This window comes from Varroa destructor, unplaced genomic scaffold (genome assembly GCF_002443255.2).
Source record: "Varroa destructor unplaced genomic scaffold, Vdes_3.0 BEIS01000001.1, whole genome shotgun sequence".
In the NCBI taxonomy this organism is placed as follows: Eukaryota; Metazoa; Arthropoda; class Arachnida; order Mesostigmata; family Varroidae; genus Varroa; species Varroa destructor.
This window is the reverse complement of record NW_019211454.1, coordinates 36,731,178-36,752,705: the sequence shown is the minus strand read 5'-3', so window position 1 is coordinate 36,752,705 and position 21,528 is coordinate 36,731,178. Positions and strand designations below refer to the sequence as shown.

The window sequence follows — 21,528 nt, the reverse complement described above, 5'->3', positions numbered from 1 at the left end:
ATACTTCGCGACGTCTACACTCGAAAACAGAGACAGACACACTTCGCTTCGGACTGTAGGACAGCCCTCGAACACAACACCTAAAATTAAAGGCCGGACATAGAAAATTAAAACATTTATTTCTTTTTTTAAGGGGTCCGTTTATTTCAAAAAAAGGCCGCCAGATCATAGCTATGCCCTGCAGCTAGACAACAACTGCACAAAAACGTACTACCAATTACATTAAGAGCATTCACACAACTATGTTTTGACTAATATCGAGTAGCTTCATATCTATGCGCGTTATCCTATCGTTTTCTGAAACAAGTGGACCCCTGGCGCATGATACAGTCTAGAGTGAACATTCGGGGGGTACAAGCTTGTTGCATGCGATCGATCTCGGGCAGCCTGTAAATTGCCATGATTCAAATAGGAATAGAAAGTGAGCTTGAGAAACCACTTTGAGTCGTTTCACACTGTCAACAAATAGGTGAAGAGTCTCTACTAGAACATAATAGGTTTTTTACTGCCCGTATCGTGCACCGTGTAACGAGCAACTCGAATATCCCGGCAAACTGCTAGGTTTAAGGGAGTTTAACATGATTAGGTCAAATTGATAACAACGACCTGATGGCTAAATTCTTTGCCAGTATGTTACGAAATTATACACCCGTATGCACAATCTAATACCGATCATCACCTGCTGCAGCAAAACATTTCAGGACGTTGAATGACGTCTCTGTAATGAATGACGTCGGACGCTGACGACTCTACTTAGCTGCATCCTGATTAGGCGCTGATCCTCATTAAATAGTTTGAGCCTGTTACAGCACGGCTTTTACATGCACAGTGACCGGGACCCAGTTTCTACGATGAGCCCTGACGCCTGTGATTACTTTGTCAATTGTGCAAGTTAATAGAAAGTATGTTTCTATATTGTCACTTGGTAATGAAGTAAAATAATCCATGAGTATGAAAAAAACGTTTGCTTCATCCGGCTGCCAGCGAACTACTAACTTGACAGGTTCACAATGGTACATAAAATAGTAACAATCATGAAATGATATAGGAATTTTCCCATTAAAGCTGTTCTAAATTTGATGTGCCTTTTCTTCTAGTAGCTCTATTATTTTTGTTGGAGATGTCCCCAGAGGGTCAGGATGAAAAACGCTTTTATGGCATCAAATACCATACATCTAAATAGATCGTGGTCTCACTTTGAGTGTATATATAGCTTTCATTACATTTTTGAGCTTGAAGTTGGAGCCGTTCATATGGAAGTTCTATTGTTCTTCTACATATTCGAAACGTCCACCTATCGACAAATAGTATTAGTTTAAGTTGTTGAGCTACGTACCTATATAGCGCTTTCGGCTATATAATTGCAAGGGTGCTATGATGCTAAATAACACCGTATTTAGTTTTTCTCCGAAATAGGTTTAATATGTCATCCAGCATTTTAGATTTGATTGATTCTCTGGAGAAATCGTTGTGATTCAGCAGTAAATAGACTCACCGAATACTTTTTTCTTCTTTTTGTCCTCATTTATCTTGTAATGAGCACGAAAAACCCCGCACATTATCAAATAGATATAGATCTAGCTATTCAATTTCGTTTACCCTATGATAAACTATGTTGCCACAAGCATACGTTACGAGGGCTGATATCTGTACGTTGTATGTACCGAAGACCTTCAATAGTACGCGACGTGTACATCTGAATGATGTCAGATCTTCCCAACAAATGATTTGATACAGGTGGTACATTTTAAACTTTATACGCCTGTGAGAGCATGTCTGGCGTATTGCGCTAGCATTGAGACTCGAATGAATTACATGACGAAACGTGGCCATGACCGTCTTCCATTGGCATTGTCCTACAAATGGAGTAAAGCAAGAACGAATGCTCCTGCAACGAGATTCCTGGGTAATGGAAACTCAATGCTATTGCGTGCGATGATTGCCTCATACACGCATCTAACTGCAGCGGTCAGGTACTCCTTTGGCTATCCTGAACACATAAAAAAAAATGTCAGAGTATAACAACGTTAGAGATATTATTGCTTTACAAATAACCTACGTGATTTTTTTTTGCTACGGCTAAGCTAGATTAGAACTTAGAATTTGCCTAGGCATCATATGTTACCCTGTGATGCAAGTTTCAGCCGTATCAACTAGCGTTGTTGCACCTGCACCAATGATAGTTAATGAAGACAAAGCGTCTGTTAAAGCTTCAACAATATAGGGTATAAATGCTATATAAGTTGTAGCAGAAAAATGTATAACTGGTTGAGGCGGCGTAAATCTATATTCTACAATGGACGGATGAAGTGGATTATTTTTACTTGTACTCCCGTCTACGTGGAAACGGTTCGTTCATAAAATACTGCGTTCTTGATAGGCCGTCTGTTTTGATGCGATGTGAAAGGCAGTCTTTATTGATCACAGTCTCATCGAGTCATCACTCTTCCAAGTTTTTACCCGCATAGAAGACAAATCAGGTATATTTCAACGAAATTGAAACAGCTAACCTGGATTTATTGGGATATAGCATTCAACGCGACCAATCTATGGTGTTTTCTGCATAGAGTAGGCAATTTTAGTTTTAAATAAGCGTAGTTCAGGCTAGGGGTTGGTTTTTATCTTTCTGCAACGGATACGTCTCATACGCAAGCTCTCTTGTAACGTTACGAGAGACGGCTGAAACCTCTGTCTGCTGCACTCCCGGGGATTAATTTAAGGAAATCACAAAATGGCATTTTAACGTTTGTGAAACTGTTTAATACTCATGTCAGACAATGGCCGTTCTATGTCACATTAATGTAAATCCAATCATAGACGAAGTAAATGGCTTGATAAACATACTACTAAAAAAAACGTGCTGTTTACAGAAAATCTAATTATGACTAAACATTTATTTTTCATTTCGAAGGGTAGTTGTTGATGCCAATATGCTTACAAAATAGGTTCTATCTGCAGCAGGCTCAAATTGATCCTATTATAGGTACGGTGTGGAATGGCTTCGAAGCTCGCCAAACGTAGTTACATCTTAAATCGACATTAAGGGTCTAGACGAACTTTTTAGATCTTATTGTATTCCTCGCTTATGCGTACTATATTTGTCTATGTTTCTGGAGAACTTCAAGTTTAACTGTCATGAGCACACCAGACCTTAGATTAAAAGTTCATTAATCGTAAATTTGAAAATTGGAGTAAGTTTTTCATACTTAGGTTGCTTGTACGAACACTTAATATGCGTTAGGCGATTCTGTGTAGCTGATTTTGCAGCTAAAACGTCCACTACAGGACTAAATTGGCCTAAATTTACAGGCCTACAGGACTAAATTTTTTTTTCTAGCTCCTTTTAGATCAGAGGTAAATAGATCGAATTTTCGTATCGGGAATTTTTCGCATAATTAGCTATTTTGAGCAGTAAGGCATGCATTCACTTATGAATCGGAGTCCGTGGCATTAACTGATGCTTATGAAAGCTTGTTAAAAGCGAAATTAAAGAAAGTGAGGTTAGCTTTAAAATTTCTTAATATTGGATTCTTAATATGGCAAATATGGATTTTGTTTTATAAGAAGCCATTATTTTTAATGTAATGGAATAAACATAGTATGGCTCGATTTAGAAATCACAAGAAACAATTTAGACTGTTCAACCAGCGGAATTGTCTTTTTTGCTAACTTTGAATGGTCTCGACTCATCGACATTATTAAAATGTATAAGTCAAAATTGGGCAGGAGTTGAGTTCTATTTTCAAACGCTATGAATAACATTGTTTCTTCAAGCTGAAGTAAAATTCCATAGGTTTTAGTCGACCTCTTGAAAAACATGAGTCAGTTTCCAGTGAACTTCAATATATTAGGTTAGGTGCGGGAGCTGTAGATTGTGCTCAACTCGCTTTCTCGTTTTCCTTAGATAAAGGCAAAGCTAATACACGATTCGCAGAAGTCCAAAGGGTACCTGATGAAATCTGTTTTTGAGCACATACACTGAGATGCATGTATTACCTCAGATTTTTTACGTAAATGAAATTTTCAAATCTAATTCATAACAAATATCTGCTATGCTATAATTTTTTACATACTCGTGGCAAGATCAGAAATAAAGCACATCTGCCTTGGGCTTTGACAATAAACGTCTTTTAAATGCATGTGTAAACGGTCCGTTAAACTTTGCTTAACTAATGATGACTGACGTTTTCTTGAAAGAGCTAGGGGTCGCTTTCTGCCGTCGGCACTTGCTGCATTACAGATGTAGTACCGCTTAAAATTTGTCTGCACGCTGAATTCTATTAGATCCCCAGATCCAAAAAGCTTTTCGGGCGCTTCTTTCATGGACAAAATAACTGACCGAAGGGTCACTTCATCCAATTATCATAGAGATCACAGAATCGCTTGAGATTAACCTAGATCTTATTCGATTATCGTGAAGCTATTTATAGATCGCATCTGATTGGTCTCACTCTCCGCGCCAAATGTATCAATCATTGAGTGAGAGTTCAGACCCGTTTGCTTTAAATTCTTGCTGGTGCCTCTGCCTATGCCAGTCAACGTCGAACTCAAGGTAAGTGAACGCCCTTTATACTCTCAACGACATTGGCTAGTTGCATGATTTAGTACGATTGCGGCCGACCACTATCCGTGGCACTAAGGTAAGCCCTTCTTGCACAAGATTCATAGGCTTCTCGTCATATCGAGGACGTGCGCTCGACACGTTCCGCATGTCTCGAAAAAAGGACGTATACTGCTCTCGGGATAGGTCCGAGGGGCCTCTTTCTTTGGAGCCTTGGGAAAAAGGAAAGGGTAAAAGTCCTTTTGTCGACCTCTCCTGCCCTCCCCCTCAAGGTGCGGTATGGACCCTCGCCTGTCGACTAAGCTAACTACACTTTACTCCCAATGGTCTAGGGAGCAACACCTCGAACTCAAGAAGCGATGACCTTAAACTCAACATCGAACTACTGACACGCAAGTGGACTAACTAGACGGGCCTTCCTACCCGGCCCACACAGATCGAAAAAGTGGCAGCAAAATAACAGCTCTTTGCTTGCCCGTCCGTTAGTCTCTTAGCAATCTTTCGCCAATCTTTATCAGTGTGGCAAATGTGACGAAAGCCATAGTGCAGACATTGTATGGTAACACAGTAGCAACTAATAGCGGTCTTAATCGCTTCAACGCGCGGCGGTACTTGTGAACGCTGCGGCGTTGATGACGCAATAAGTTCAACGGTGGCAACTTGCTTTGTCCAAGATCGATCGGACCTAATCAGGCCAGCTTGAAATAGACCTGGCTGGCAGTTGATTGCTTCAGCAGCTGCGGCAGCAATAGTACTAGCTGCAAAAGCAGCAGTGGCCTGTTGATTGTCGGATTCGTTGACTCTTAAAGGACCCGTTGTCGTCCTCGGAAAGAGACGATAAGTCAATTCGTCAAACGCACCGAGTGTTGTTTACGATTGGTGATCAACTTAGCCCATCAATTCAAGCTTGTTCGAAGAATAACGAACACACGCAGCGGACGTGTTCTTCACTGACGAAAACTGACATTTGAGTTTCATATCGTGACGCCACAGACCGCGCTGTACACTTGACCGGCCCTCATTCGCGGTAATTCGGACTACCAATGCAGATGTTTTCTCTCTCCATTGTGCATTTATTTGTTGCATAACAAAAATGGAAAATTAAGCGGCAGCTACAACAGCAGCAGAAGATTTACGACGCTTAGATGTAATCTTGGCCTTCTGCGTGTCGTAGGAAGATCCAGCACAAGTTTTGCCATAAAGACACTAGTTATCAGACTCGCGGACAATCGAAAACTGCAACGACTGCTTGTTGGGGCAATATCTTTTTCGTCATCAATTTGAGAAGGGAAAAAGCCAAGACGCGTCGAAGGCGTACGACTCGCATTATCGTAGATAGTAACAATGACAACATCAAAATAGCGCGTTAGCTGTTGAGTTTAGTCAAGTGATGGCAAACTGCAGTAAATAGAATAGTCCTATCAGAATACATCATAGTGATGTGCAGCCGTTCATGTGAACCCGTAGGCAAAATACTATTACTGTTAATAGCTCGACGTAAAGATGTAATTATTTCAAAAAGGTAAAAAGAAAGGAGAACAGAACAAGAAGATAAAAATCATAATCGAGCACTTGCCTCCCCTGTAACGGTTATTAGCTGGATGACGAGTGCTCCCATGTGCCTTGCTCGGTACGTGTATTTTATCTCATTATCTCAAACCTCTCCTTAACACTCGAGAAACGAGTTGGCTGCAGTTGACCGAAGTGGTGACGCCAGCCCTGATAACAATAGTACATACAGCGCTGCTGGTGAATGTATAGCAAATATGGATACAGAATTACTCAGCGATTCAGAGTTCTGCGATGCTTCGCAGGATTTCAATGGACCGTCGTCGCTGGGTAAGTAAGTATACGTCGTAGTAACAAAGCAGTATACTTTCAGTTTGCTCGTTTAGTTATTTGTCTAGTTTTACCAGCCTCGCTGGTAAGATAATGCACCGGCCGATGCCAAACGCAAGATGCATCGCAAGCAGATAGAACAGGAACATATCAATTGGCTTACTGAGATATCGATATTTCCCTATCATGACTACCTGGCATCGATTAGGCTCACTGCTTGCGCGCATCGAACCTGAACAGAACAAACAAACAAACACAATAATTTACACTGCTCTTGCTGGCCCAGCTGCTGTTTCAAGCACCGGTATGAAATGACCGTCAAATACGAAGTATCATTTGTCAAACGTTGTGACAAACGTTTGAACGCTGCCTCGTCAAAGTGGTTTCTACGTTACAATATTGCTCGTAAGGTAAACCGCCATTATGCTATTAAAGGGTAGGAGAGCTAATTGTGCTTACTCCAGCGTAGACCTATGCTTTGTTTCGTGACCTAGGTCTAGTTTCCAGATACAAAAACAGCACATTTAGCTTCTATGCTTTCCTAGCTCTCAGCTGATTCGTGTTAGGCCGGGCGTGTTGTCGTGCCGGACCTTGCACTGGTCCTGCCTGCTTCTATCTAACCACAAATAGATGAGAAAGAGATGTGAACCCATAGATGCTTGTGAAAAGGAGGAAAAATGTTGTATCTCGATTACCGGTCTCTCCAGTTTGAGCATTGCGTCGGGCTTTTCCTCTGCACTCTGTTTTACTCAAGGAGGCAAACGGTGAAGGCCACTGAATGGCGGAAGGAACCTAATTAATTGCAATTGATAATCTTGTGATCGCATTTGATATGATAGCAATTGTAGTTTACCAGTCAGCCGGCCAGGAGTCCATTAGCTACGCAAGTTTCACAGTTTAACAAGAATACAGGAATTGCTGATTAGGTTAGGTCAAAGACTATGGGCCAGGCGATGCTTCTTCTCTCCGCGTCGAGTAGTCAGCTCATGTAAAAGGCACGGTTTAATAAGCATAAGCAAGCCATTATTGATGACGAAAAAAAAACGATTGTCTCTTACGCGTTCCACTTCTTTTCCCCGCCCGTCAATGCCCCAGAGAGTTTTAACGTATTGAAATGCTATAGAACAATTAAAGTGCCTTTTTGGTAAGTCCTGACCGTAATGGGTGTGTTATGTTAAGCATTGTTATTGAATATCTAACGCGATGTATTTAATACTCCACGAAAAACTCTACTGAACGAAATTCTATATTGCAAGCTAAAGTTAGCGTGATTATTGCTCATACTATTATAATTAGGTAAACAATAAGTATAGAGCTTATGACGGATTGTATTACGTTCCGAATACCTTAAAATTAAAAGAACTTCATTTGGCAATAGAAGGTGTAATAAAAAATGCAACCTATTTTGAACCTTTATCATCAGCCAGATACGTGTGTTTTTAAGTTAGTTTTAGCTAAAACAATAATTAGTTCCGTCTGTGTTAACCTTCGCAGGCCGTGGATATCTTTCTGCGCTAATGTTTTGTTTGTAACTAAGTACAACTTTTATGCTTGTTGAATAACAGTTTATTATAGGTTGCTATTTTTAGCACACCATGTAATAAACAAATCATCAGAACTCTTACTTCTCAGTTGAATGACAGTATCTGGCAATATTGCATTAATCTCGTACTCAACATTTTAGTGAGTCGCGGTCTAAAATCGTAGATTAAATTACGCAATAGCAATGATCATAGGAAATATACTGACTGATCTGTGTACGTCTTTTTCAAATCTCAAGACTCGGCCTTTAGTTTACAGCTGGACCAGGACCCAAACCTCGAAATGACGCTTGCGAAACACGAGGGCGCGCTTACTGAGTTACGTATTAAGCTCGATGGTATTGACCATAAAATCCATTGCCAAACGGACGACGCGTTTCTCCTGTGCTTTCTACGGCACAAAAAATTCGACGTAGACGCGGCCTTCGTCAGCGTACAAAAGTACTACAAGCTCCGTAAAGAGTTTCCGGATAAGATCTGGCCACGGGGAAAAGGTGTCAAGTGGATGGAAGATTATGTGGCATTAAACAACTGTACCGTGTTCCCGATCCGGAACAAAGTTGACGGCAGCTGGGTATTTGGTAAGCAGAAAACGCTGATTTTGCTTTTTCAAGTTTTGTGGAACAAGCTGGTTTCATAGACAAATTTGTATCTTTGTGTGCAGCAGGACGAAGAGGGTACGGGCAGTGCTACTACAAGCAAAGCGATTTGATTTTTTCCGACACACCTTAGAATACCTTAGATGCAAGTGTTATTTAAGGCCACTCAAGCGGCCTACATTTTTTTCCGGTGGTAAAAGGAACTTTCTACTTTTTCTATCTAAGCTCCCAGTGGCGCTAATCTCGTTTATTTAATTGTGACATTTATTTACTGAGGAGGTTATCAGCAGAGTAATAAATAATCTAAACGGAATATTTCTAATCACAGAAATTTTGTCAACGCTGACCTTATTTTATTTCAGCATGGCGTAAAGGAGACTGGGTACCTGAGGAGGAGAAATATGTCTTAGCCGACTACCTTACATGGGGCCTCTACATGGCGGAATACTTCTTGTATAAAAAGGCTAAGTTGGACGCCGATGAGGGCTGGACGTTGATCATGGATTTATCAGGATTCGAGGCCCGTCACATCCCTTATTGCGATCTGCGTGTCGTTAGGGTAAATATCGCTAGCCCGCGGCGCAACGAGGAGAACAAAGAGCAGAAGTGACATAGACTCTTGTACATCATTTGCCCTACTCGCCACTACGTATTCTCCCTGTTTTTGCTATCCCTTACTCAATGCCGCCTTTGCTTGGCCCGTCGTTGCCCTGCGGCAAGCAATCTCCAATAGAGTTGAACGGCTCGCTCGGTCAAGGAAACCTCTATAAGATACCCGCCTATCACATTAGTGTCATCATATGAGGAGGCCGTTTTAATACCTCTTATATAATACCTTTACACACACATACAAGCTAAGAGAGTTTTGTTTTTCCTTAACTGGTTTGCACTGATCTACGAATACTTCCGCATTCCGAAAGACGTTCAGTTGTGGCGTATTGACAGCTCCTTTTATCTTCAAACGCTGATCTCTGTCTTCTTATCTACTTTTCCCTTTAACTTATTAGGCGTACACGTCGATTCTGAAAGGTGCACTGCCTGTCAAGATCAAGGCGATTCACTTCATCAATGTACCATCGGTGTTCCATTACGTGCTCTGTCTCATCAAGTTCCTCTTAACGGATAAACTCCGCAGCCGTTTCTTCGTGCACAAATGTGTTGCGGACTTGAGTAAGACGATCGATCCGGAATGCCTGCCAGAAGAATATAGCGGTTCCGGTACTAAGTTCAGCTCGCGATGGCTTTTCGATGAGATGGTACAATACGAGCAAGAGTTCGCTGAGAGGAGCTACTTTGGTTATAGACAATAGTGTGTGATGCGGTATGGTGTATCTCTTTAAGTTGTACGAATCGTTAGCTGCATAGATCAGATTCGCACAGGTGTAAATTTCATGGCCGACCAACTGGTAATGATCACAAGAGTGGACGTGCTATGGAGAAATAAAACAGTCGTTACCGACATAGAAATGTTCTAGTAGCTGAAAAGAGAAAATGACGAAGAGGAGCGACTAATAAAAAAAACAACAGAAGAAAAAATAGTATTCAATCAAGAGATTTATTATCGTGTTAACAAGGAAATATTGAAGAGTCAAATCATAGAAAGGGGCACGATGATTCCCGTGTGTACGCAAGAAAAACGTAGAAGGTAGAAAATGATGATGATGTTAGCAGGGGGAGAAAAGCTGTAGAGGGGTAGAGTTCTTGATTGCGATTGGTTGGGGCCAACTATAGTGATGTTATTCATCCCGCCGCCGCTGCTGCTATTGAAAGCCACCGTTCGCGAGATCTGTACAGACGGAAGGTCAAGTGTATAACGAACTACACAAAAGGAGAGGTTCAGCAGGATGAGTCAATTTTAATTTGCGCACAGCATACACGTGCATGTTCAATAGCGTCGGCAGGACCCAAGTCGAAGCGAGCCATATAGACGCGTTGCTATATAGTGTTAATTGCCAAAAAAAAAGAGCAATGTAATACGTCAGTTTCTGGGTCCTTTAGCCGACCCGGTTATTAGAGTTAAAAAATAGAACGTTTTAAAAGCAATGTAAAGATGTAAATACTACTTTAATAAAAATGTGTTGTATAGCCGAGAGAATGACAACTGATATTGCGTTGTCCCTTAGCAATCTTTTTTTTTCAAAAACTGAGTACACATGAGACATGCTGTGCGTGGCAAAAAAGGATATGTCTTAGTTAGATTATAGCGATGATCGAGGTTGAGATAGCCAACATGTTATGCCACGAGAGTTGCGGGAGAGGTGTGTGTGTGGTGAATAGACCTATGTAGCATGCAATGGTAAAGGTAAAATGACAAACGAGGTCGTCGTCGAGGACCGTCTTGTAAACACTACACATAAATCATTTCAACAAGGCACAATGAAGGGAAACGCGAAAAACTTAGGCCACCTGCCTTAGCAATGTTCTATCACTTGAGTCTACCGGAGTTAATGATAGTTTTTACAAAAAACGTACATTTCTGGCGTCGAACCGGATCGGTCAAAATATAATGAACACTTGTTACAGGTCGTACGTTGAAATCATAGTGATATTAAGCATGACACTGAATAAAGAGTAGATGCAAACGTGCAGTTAAAAGCTTTTACAGTCGGGTCCTCGACTGGACTCTAGAGGGAGATACCTGTGCTTTGTGTAATGGAATACGAGATCAACTACTTATAGTGTGCGTGCTCTTGAATGCTGGTTCAGCTGAGACCCCCGCTAGTTGAGATCCCTGCGTCGTCACAGAAAACTAAAATCTGGGAGCTTTATGTATTTTCAGCTTTATAGCTACACAACAAGGACTGCCAGTGTTCGATACCCTAATGGGGTCACGACTAGCTCGCTGATTGTCTGCTACATACGTTACGCCCGTTGACGTTGTGAAGGTATAGGAACAGTTGAATGCGTTTGTCAATGAAAGACAAAGAAGAACCAACTAACACGAAATACAATAGACACCGCTACATAACAACCTCTCCTAGTGCTTTCAACGTCAACGCTCAACGATGTCGATAAACTATAGTCCTAGATTTCCCTATAGCAACTGTAGGGCGACAACAACAGATGTCTAATAAATTTATAGTATCAGCGAATAGGTCACAGGGTGCAGCGACTCCATCGAAGTCTGTTCGGTCAGAGTACCACACACGTAGTGTTGGTGGGAGGATCGTAGTATACAGAAAATCATCCTTCTAAAGAAACATCCCTCTAAAACAGGTAACGAATGTGGCGTTAAAATTTTTACAGCGGGCAATCCGTCCACATCACAAGTAGCAGGACGATAAGATTTTACTAAACGAATTTTTTACGTAACACAAGATGATCGAACAGATATACAAAATATGAAAGCCATCTATGCGGGTTACGTGGTTAGCAATTCACTCGATTTTTATAACGATTTCCTGACTGCAATGAGGAAACGGCAAGAGTTTAAGGCATGATTGGAAACATAACAGCATGTCCACAAAATTTGGTTGCACCGTTGTAGTTAAAAATGCCGGAGGAATAGATGTAGAGATAATTCCGGTATGGGCGTGATTGCTAAACAGAAGGGCATCAAGATGAAGCGCAATGACAGGATAAACACCTCAGCGTCTGTGAGTGCAGTCGGACAACGGCGATAGGTAAACTATTTTGATCGTCATTCAGCGACTGTGTCGGCCTGTTCTGATAGTCCGGACGCTGTCCTGAGCCATTGAGGCAATTATAGCATTAGCATCAAACGGCATGCTTTTGTTCAGTCGGATCAAATCTTACCTTGATTAAGATATGAGGCCTTTACGGATCATATTCCGAGGAAACGGTATCTCCGTAATCGTTTTACCCGTGAACTCGGTGACGCCTTATATGCAGCGATATCGATTGAATGCGTTCAGAGGCCAGGTGGGCACCTATTACGCGTTAACCCTTTATGTAAATACACACGTTTTATGTCACATTGCCATGGTAGTCTAATTCTATCGTATTAGATTAACATATTCTTCGTGCCGTTCAGCCTTGGCAGTAGGTACGTTCAGAGAGCCCTTTCTCGACGTATGGTTTAGCATGAATATAAATGACCATGGCGCGCTAAACACAAGACGACACGGCGTTGTCAGTCTCTGCAATACATAATAGCAGTTATTGGGAAATCGGTCTACGATTACATCGAAGGGATGGTCACCTAGCTAACCATTAGGTCTTAGTTCTAGCTAGTTAGGTATGTCCTTTTTAATGATTACCCGTTCTCTTTTGATTCGACTCTAATCAGTCGTAGCGTGCCGTCGTTATTTAACAGCCGTACCATTGGCCTGTTGCTCGATGAACTCCGTACGCCGATGAGAACGTTGAGTAGGACGAAAATGTTTATGTCAGGACCAAAATACGAGCCGCGTCGCAAGTGCTCTGCACGGCCTTCACTGCTATGAAAATCCTCAATAACGGCGGCTAATAATGGCGTCATACAGCCAATTTAGATTGACAGTCCTTTCGATCCTAAACTATTTCTGGTAACATAGGAATCTAAATGGTGAACCCTCTCAGGTCACTAAAGTCATTACTATATCACAAGTAGCGAAATTGTGTGAATACTTAAGTGTCCACGTCCGTTAGACGCACAGTCAAGAGCTGCGAACCACGGACACTTAACGGTAGGATTAATGAAAGACCGGATCATTTTTATTGTGTCGTTATGTACTAGCGATATCCTTTTAACTGTCGAAATAAGCCTAAAACGACCCCATCACCATAGACTCTATTGCAGGGTGGCAAAAATAGGGTATTTTTCATATTAAGGTAGACGCGCCATTGCTAATACAAGCCTTCAGTCGTATCATTTTCGATCACTCTGCCCTACTAAGTAATTCTGGTTCTTAAAATAACCAACATATTGCTCCCTCTATGCGATATATTCAAGCCAGAGGGTTTGTGTAACTTAAGGTAACGTTTAAGATAATCTCTGGATACAGATTGAGGGGCACCCCAAAGGTAGGCGATTATCGCAAACAGTACTTACAGTAATATGCACTCTCATGCTACGTACTTTAAAAAATAATATAAATATAACGCAAAGACATACATAAATACAGTCTTTCCACAATCGACACATAGAATTAATGAGTTGTTTGCCCGCGTATCAGCAATTTGCAGAAATAATTTAGATGTTCTGTATTTTTTATTATATCTTCATTTGTAAGCTTGTTTATAAAAAAAAAAAAAAAAAAGAAGATGGATCGCCTGTGAATGTACACACAAGAAATGCTTCAAGTCGTTCTTCTGCTTCTATATATAGATAGGGGTATTCCTTTTGTTCTCAACTACAAAAAGAGATCGGCTTGCCTATTTTGGGTCTTCAACTGCTTCAATTCTCTAATTTCAGTACGGTCACAGGTAAGCGACAACGATGGCCAGCCATTGTTTGTTGGTTGTCCAAACAACAGGAGTCAGCGAACGTGTCGTGCCGGCTTCCATATAGTCAGAGAAGGTGGCGCCCTCAGTGGCGGACTGGCAGAACTCATCCAGGACGACAGGCCCGTACTACCCTAGAGACGAATGAGGGCGTTAGTGTCCTCAGGAAACAAAGGAGATCATAAAAAAACATACGAGTGTAACCTTGAAGGGGATGGAGGTGGGAAGGGCGGTTCTGCTACGGTCAAACGGCGGCTCCAGTCAAACAAAATCTTGAAATGAACAATGAATATCTGTTACTTCTACTGCGGCGTACGCACACTAAATAGAAAGGCAGAATTAGGACAGCTCTTCAGGAACAGAATCACAGCCCTGCGCAGCTTGAATTACTAAATGGAAAACGAAGACTATTTCATTTTCCTCTATTTTAGAAACAAACAAAAAAAACGAATAGACCAGTCTGTCTGTTTCGTGATTAGTCGCGACGTTAGATCTGTGGAGAATGTCTTTAATAAGAACAGCCATAGTAAACTAGGTCAACGAGTAGGTTTTAAGTGAATTTCAAAGTGCACTTCTTCACGAGATAACGTTTGTTAGAAAAGATGTCGCCATTTGTTATTTGCATTATATTGCATGGTTTCCACTGGTGTTAACGTGTAGTTCAAGGTAACAGATGCACTGAGTAAGCTATAGAGCCTGGCTGCATAGTACGTAACATGGTAACCTGGTGTTCTGATGTAATAGTGCTTTTATTAAAATGACTTAAACTTAAAGGGGTAGTTGTTCTTGATCTATGCTTACCGTTAGCCAATTTTAGCGCTATTGTCAAAAGCTCTTACTATATTTTGTGCACTGTCTGTTGTACGGTAGTCGTCGTAACCAGTCCCGCAGAGTATAGAGCGGCCACTTAGGCCTCAACCGTGAGCCCATACGCACAATGACCGATTGGACAAACGACCATCTGTTCTATCGTATCTCAACTGTCAACCACACCGATAGCTGATAGGCGAACGCATGTTTGCTGATCTTCCTACGTAAGCCTTCGGTCTACTTGGACTACGTAAGGCCTTGGGTCTACTTGTTCGTTGCGTGGAAATGGAATGTAATGATTTGTATAAGCTTGATTTAATTTATTTTTTTTGTTGTTGCTCCTCCAACCTTTCCTGTCGGCCACCCCGCCCTTCCAATGCCATTCAGTTGCTGCGAAACGATCAAGACCAGGAGTAACTGTTAGCGCGACTACTTTCACCGTTGGTAGCATTTTTTGCGCGGCACAGTCCAGTGGCTTGTTTTATTAAGCGCAGCTGACTCAGATGAGGGGACATAGCTGAACTGGACATAGTCTGGCAATACAGGTTAAAACCCCTTTGTTGAGCCTGTACTTTCTCCTCCTGTGTCGGCTTTTAAGGTTGCATCGTACAAAATACAAATAGTAGCATGCTCAGAAAGCATATCGGTCGGGAAATGATTACGACGGTCGTGGTAGGGTATTATACAAGGTCGATACGATTAGCCTTTTTAATTTTTGCAAATTGCACGCCTCGTAGTGATGTTGTGACGGAAGCTGGAATCATGCAGGAATGCCTAAAAAAATATTAATGGCTCTGCGTTTTTTTTCAATTTGAAACAAACAACGTTAGCGTCGCATCTTGACAAGGGGTTATTCTTAGATGTTGTCTTCACTCAACTATGAGGTCTTGTAGGAGCAAAGATATCGACTCTATGGTTGCATTCAACCGGCAAACGAAAGTTCGCAGCCGCTAACCAGTTACGCCGTAACCTTGACAACATTAACAGGACGATATGACAGCGTGATAAGAGAATTCGAACAGCGTGTAGCCAGGTTTCTGGGCGGCGCTCTACTGCCGTTCTACAGATCGCCGTTAAGGCGCTGTATCCTACGCCAGACTGCTATGCAACAGAAAACTAACTATCGTCGTATATTGTGGCGGTGATGTGAAGGTTGAATGTGCATTGCTGGGTGATTACTTGTTTACCAGCAGTAACAATGGTGAATCACTGGCTGGCGTTGTACTGGATTCTCAAGCAGCTCTGACAACGGATCAGACAGCGATGATGATGATACGTGTACAATGCAGGGGCTCTGAAGCGCCTCGATGTTCCATATCTTTCCTTCAACGGTCTCCCGTGTAATTTTCGTGGAAATGGCTGGGTCGCGTACCTAGAACATGCATACGTACATCGTACTTAAATTTTCCCCATTCAACGATTATTAAGGCAAGTCGCATTTCAAAATTGCAAAACTTGGTCCGTTGGTACTAGCTTAGCTAGGTCTCCTGGCGGGAAGAGTGCAAAGAAACGCTATTATGTTCAACTCCTGGCTAATATTGGCTGAAAATGACTCGTGGTGAACGTTGTTGCTATACATAGCCATGACTAAAAAAACATATATATATATATATATACTTCTTAATATCTGACCTAAAAACTGTCCTTTAGGGAGACTGACGCGCAATGGATCTACTGCTGAAAAACTAGGACAATCATCAATGAAAATAGACAACAAACAAAGCGATGATGTTGGATTGTAATTCTTTCCATGCTATGGTATCGTAGCGATAAGTTTGGAACTCTAATTATCGAATGAAATATAAAATAAAACAATATAAGGATTGTGTTAACCAACTGCAATGTACTCCAACAGGCTATCTATAGTCTTTAGAGCTTAGTTCAGCTTAGCTCTGTGATCTTGTTCGCCCCGCGCTATTGGCCAGCATTGACAATATTGATGCCTAAAATGATTACAATCCGATGTTTCCGCATACAGGCCCGCTTTAAGATCAGATAGGGCCTATATGAATTACTTTATTTTTTTAGGGAATGCCGGTTTTAAGAATTAACACTGTCAAATTTTAATATCTCTTAGATACATAGAGAAACTACGAGAATGCGGCCAAATTGGCTTTGGAGAGCGGTGCACACCTATTACTGTTCCTTCATACTGCTTGAACAAAGTGAAATGTATCGGTATGTAGAGCATTTAAGATCCGACTTCACACTTCCCAGTAAAACTTCAAATACAATAGGTAGAGTAGACAAATGAGGATCGTAGATCTGCCTAGCTCGCAGCCTTTCATAGGAAGAGAAGCATATTTTTTTAGCCTTATCGATTAGCTGATTTCTTTTCATAGCACATATCATTAGTGGCCCATACCTTTGGCTTATAAAAGGATTTCCATCCTGTAAGACTATATGGGGCAATCATATAGATGTATTCAATTAATATTTTCTGGCAAATTAATTAATTCTATTAAACCAGTTTCTGCTGCATGGTAGACGAGTCTTTGGTGCACACATTAGTATAATTTTCCCGCTCCCGTAGAACCGAATGTTTTCAAACGTAGCGTTAAGCAAATCTTGGCCCTTAAGGCCTAAACCTTTTCTGCTATTAGAGAGCGTGACATCTAGACCAAAGATAATTGAAGACGGCGGCTAAAGAATTCGTATGTATACACTAGATCAGTGGAATAATATTTAGAAAGGCAATGAATAAATAGCACCTATTTTCTTTTTTTATATATCATTAGTGTATTTTTATATTTTACATACCGTTGTTATGAGTCAACTTCTGCTTGGTATTCGTCTTAATCATCTAAGGTCTTCTTCTCAGCAACATCCGTTCATGCCACTCGGCCTCGTAGCTTATCACTGTTAACTTTCCTCTTTGCTTGTTCGTTATGACTCATGTTCCCTGTTCCGCTCGGTGTACACAAGCAAGCATCGCTATTGGCTATTGGCTGTAATTGTTTTCCGTAACTATCTCTCAGTTCGTGAATAGATACGTAGTTAAACTTGTGGAAAAAACCTATTCGACAAATGAGCGACCATTTAACCTTTCTGTTCTTCGTCCTTCCGGCGCGAGCTAATAGCGGCCTAGGCACGATGACAACCGGATTTATCGGCGTTCGACTGGCGTTTCTCTGTCAACTTTTATTCCTCTCTTTCTTACCGTGTACAACCTGTGTCTTTTGCCACTGCCGGCCAGCTATTTACTTTCAATCTAGGATCTCTGCATGCCTTTTTCTTTCTTGTTCTCGCTTGTTGCGTCCGTTGTAATTCTTGAACAGAACACAGCACGACCCACACCCACACACACACACACAGTCTGCCGTTCTATAGGTCTTAACGCAACTGCGGCTGTCCATCCATGCTCGTCCAAGCACGCCAGATTACATCCCCACCGGTCCGAACGGAATACCCGTCGCCGGCCGATAATCGCCGCAGACGTTGTTTTCCCTCAACTGAGTTGTTCTGCGTCGAAAGCGGGTGTAGGCGCATGGATTAATTGTTCTTACTCGGTCGGAATCATCGGGTTCGTATCGGCTATGAGGCGGTAATACGATATAAACGCTATGTATTGGGGGTGCCGGGGTGCGGGATGACTATAAACGTGTTTAGGCGTCGCTATGGGTTCATCCGGTCCGCACGTCCACTGCTACGCGATCACAAAAACGAACAACATGAAGAAGGTGAATATTCTGTATCAATGTCAGCAGATGCTGACTGAGGAAGCGGAAGTGATGTGGGGACTCCAATGGGGGCCAAAAAGAAGACAGGTTGTAACGAGTCACTTCCGATAAAATCGCGATTACGGCGGACGGGGGTGACGGCCGAAAAATGACGCACGTATTCAAAATAGAAAGTAGGTCTTAAGCAGACACTGAACGGCGGCAACATGGCCGAACCTTCTACCAAATTTTTGTTTTTCCCTTTAGCTTGGTACGGTATTATTATAAACATATCTTACAAATGCAGCTGACGAACAACGACGGGTGGTACAGTGGATGATTTAATAAATCCTTTTGAATCATGCGTTAATATCAACTGACAAAGTGTCTAGGGGCAACTTTTCTGATTTGGCTATGCCACGTTACTCTTGAAGTTGTAACTGAGACGTTAGATGTTGTGCACGGCATTACCTTTTCGTTGTCCGGTGTGTGTTAGTACAGGTAAACCAGAAAGCATCCCTTATTCTAGCATAACTTTTGCAATAGAAGTAGCCCCGATTGACTAGAGCTCCAGGTAGCGTGCGAAACACTGTGGGATTCTTGAAAACGATTTCCTTTAAATTTGGGTGTGACTTTAAGAGCATTTCATATAGACTGTATTTTATCTATGCAGCTGTGTGGGACCTATTGGTTTAGTCCTTTGCTGAAACACACAATAGGCAAGTTCAACTGAACCTAATGGATTTTAAAATATACGCGTTGTTTTTGATCGTTCAGAATATAAAATGCACGATAGATGAGCTGCTCTCGCTGCATGAACTACAACTGTAAGCGAAATAGAGAATATGCAGGTCTGCACGCTTCTATTGTTGCCTCTATCGAGTTGGAGTCAATGCGAAGCACCAGACTATGCCGGCTTTACGACGCTGTACTAACAAAAAGAGTCATAAACCATCAAAATTGAAGAGGATAGGCTGTAAAGGGTATTGACGAATCAGGTCTACAAACTCGGCGCAACAGTATAGAGGAAACAAGGTTGTTATTTTTCTATAAAGTCACAATTTCGCTATGGATCATGCTTATTCTAATTAGGTACTGGAAATTAGTCGAAGCTGGGTAGCGTTGATCTGATGGGACTGGGACGCGTTACTTGCTGTTGAAGTGTCGCCCTTCAGATGAAGACGAATGGTTATTATAGTATATAATGTTTTTCTTCTCAGAAAGCAATGAATGTTGTGTGCACTTTAGTACGTATCAATTCAGCATCACAAAGATGAGCAAAATGACCATAACAAATAACGAAAAACCAATAAATTTGATAGGCCAACTAAATACTGTTGCATAGGGTGCGTGTGTCAATGCCAAATAACGCTTGAGCAAATAACCCGTGTACGCCTCGGAAAGTCGCACGGGAGGTGGGGTCAGTTGAGTGACAAGCTTGGTTTTTGCCTATAGAACATAGTAATTTGCCTAGCCATCAATCGGAGTTAACGACCTTTTTGTCATTGTTTAAGCTCGAGAATGACGCCGCCCGACCGTTCACAAGTATCGAGACGGCCAGTAGCATCGTGTACATTTTAACAAATCAGCAAATTTTAAAATATATGTTTTTGTGACAATCGTATTGCATAAATAAGTATGTGCACGATAAATTATCTCTAAACAATATCTGTTACTAATAGAGAAGAGAACTGGACGTCATCTCTATTTCAATTTATAGTAATAATACTTTTATACAGGCAGAAATGAAGTGCGCTTAATAGCGTCTCGTGTATATAAAACTAAAATATTAAAACGCACAGCATAAAATAAAGTCCGCGCGATTACGGTGCACTGAAGTGCAAACGAAAACTCATATTAATGTTGATGATGATGATGCGAAGCTGTGATGTGAAGCGACAACGGCTGAATTCGGTGAGCTTCAAAGAGATAGAGTTAAGGTCGTTCTGTAGACATACAAACACAATAAAACTCAAGGCTTAGCCAATTCTTGTGTCTCGAGGTGTGTGTGTCAATGGGCTGTAATGCTCTCTGGTCATATACGCACCTCAGTCCATAAGGCGGTGGTAAACGTGGCTCCTTTTTAGGTTGTGTGGTACGCAGAAGATGGGGGTCCCACTTACAGGATTACACCAATACAGGGCTCCCAAGCGAAACTCACTCTCAAAAATTCTATCGGAGATTAGTGTGCAAAAACGCGATATTCTTACCGAAACCCTATCCCTGATGTAAAAAGAATCTGTACCTATAATTCGAAACGTAATTTTTGTTTGAAGTCTTTAAGGAAAGCAAAAGCTTTTCCGTAAGACTATTTCTTTTTCTATAATATATATATACATAAGTGTATATAGTGGAATACAATTCGATAAATTATAGTAGCCATATGAAAATGCCACCTGTATGTTGAAGTTTAATTATCTTGTCCACTTAGAACCATATTATTCTCGGATTTGGGTCACAGTGAGGCCACAATCAGCTGTTCGGTATGATGAACTGAAATGCAACCCAAATTTAATATATGAATAAATTGTTCCTCTTCTCTACAAAACATGTTCTACTGAAGGGTTATATATTACGCTAGGCTGGTAAATATCTGACCACAGGATCTATTCTATAAGGTAGCGGTTGATTTGTGTGAACGGTGGTATTCTAAATGCAGTGCAAAAAAAAAAGTTGTGTTCTAAATGCACTGCGATAACTTTTCCAAAAGTTCTCATGATGAAATTAAAATAATAAAAAAATGATAATCGAACAATACGCAGTTTCATGGGCGGCTCAGTTTAAGCACTGGACATTCTCAGGAGCCATCCTGCTCAGGAGTCCTATTCTGTGAAGAAGAAGAAGAAGAAGAAGAAGAAGCAACTCTTCTTGGCAACGTGCCTGCTGTTCAAGTTGCTATATGATTTGTCGTGCCCTCCTTTGCTCGTGCAAGTTTTTTTCCATGCACGAAAACAAGCCTTGTCATCCGTGAAGCGTGCGCAATCAAATTCAGAAGCTGAAACTGTTTTCTCAGAATTTCATAAACGAGTCCATAAGTACACAAAATAAATTTAACACAATATTAGTTTAATTGCTTACTTTTTCTTTAAATGTCCTTTATATATATATATATATATATATGGTTTTATATATAT

At 41.3% G+C, this 21,528-nt stretch overlaps 2 protein-coding genes and 1 long non-coding RNA gene across 12 annotated transcripts in view; 2 read left to right on the top strand and 1 right to left on the bottom strand.

Moving 5' to 3' along the window:
* The first annotated feature begins 4,865 nt into the window (after positions 1–4,865).
* On the top strand, positions 4,866–10,645 carry LOC111242815 (alpha-tocopherol transfer protein-like). 4 transcript variants are annotated; one of them, XM_086978168.1, is made up of 4 exons: positions 4,866–6,400; positions 8,194–8,522; positions 8,903–9,099; positions 9,548–10,645. In XM_086978168.1, exons 1-4 carry the CDS (start codon positions 6,315–6,317, stop codon positions 9,848–9,850), a joined length of 915 nt encoding a protein of 304 aa, XP_086834294.1. In that variant the 5' UTR covers positions 4,866–6,314; the 3' UTR covers positions 9,851–10,645. The 4 variants fall into 4 exon arrangements, with proteins under 4 accessions (XP_086834294.1, XP_022643390.1, XP_022643400.1 ...); XM_022787655.2 differs by having other exon boundaries at positions 8,181–8,522; XM_022787665.2 differs by having other exon boundaries at positions 4,867–6,404; positions 8,181–8,522.
* On the bottom strand, positions 10,077–19,912 carry LOC147758587 (uncharacterized). Of its 6 annotated transcripts, none has more exons than XR_015319601.1 (3): positions 17,496–19,572; positions 12,823–16,107; positions 10,077–12,640 (listed from the first exon to the last, which is right to left on the bottom strand). It is a non-coding gene; the product is annotated as an uncharacterized LOC147758587 (long non-coding RNA). The 6 variants fall into 6 exon arrangements; XR_015319603.1 differs by having other exon boundaries at positions 13,857–16,107; positions 17,496–19,559; XR_015319605.1 differs by having other exon boundaries at positions 10,077–14,059; positions 14,727–16,107; positions 17,496–19,549.
* Positions 16,025–21,528, top strand: part of LOC111255318 (phosphatidylserine synthase 1-like) — a 35,613-nt gene continuing 30,109 nt past the window's right edge. For both annotated transcript variants that reach the window (XM_086978164.1, XM_086978161.1), the window contains exons 1-2: positions 16,025–16,163; positions 16,386–16,913. The gene's annotated coding sequence lies outside the window, so the exon portion shown is untranslated. The remainder of the gene's footprint in view (positions 16,164–16,385; positions 16,914–21,528) is intronic.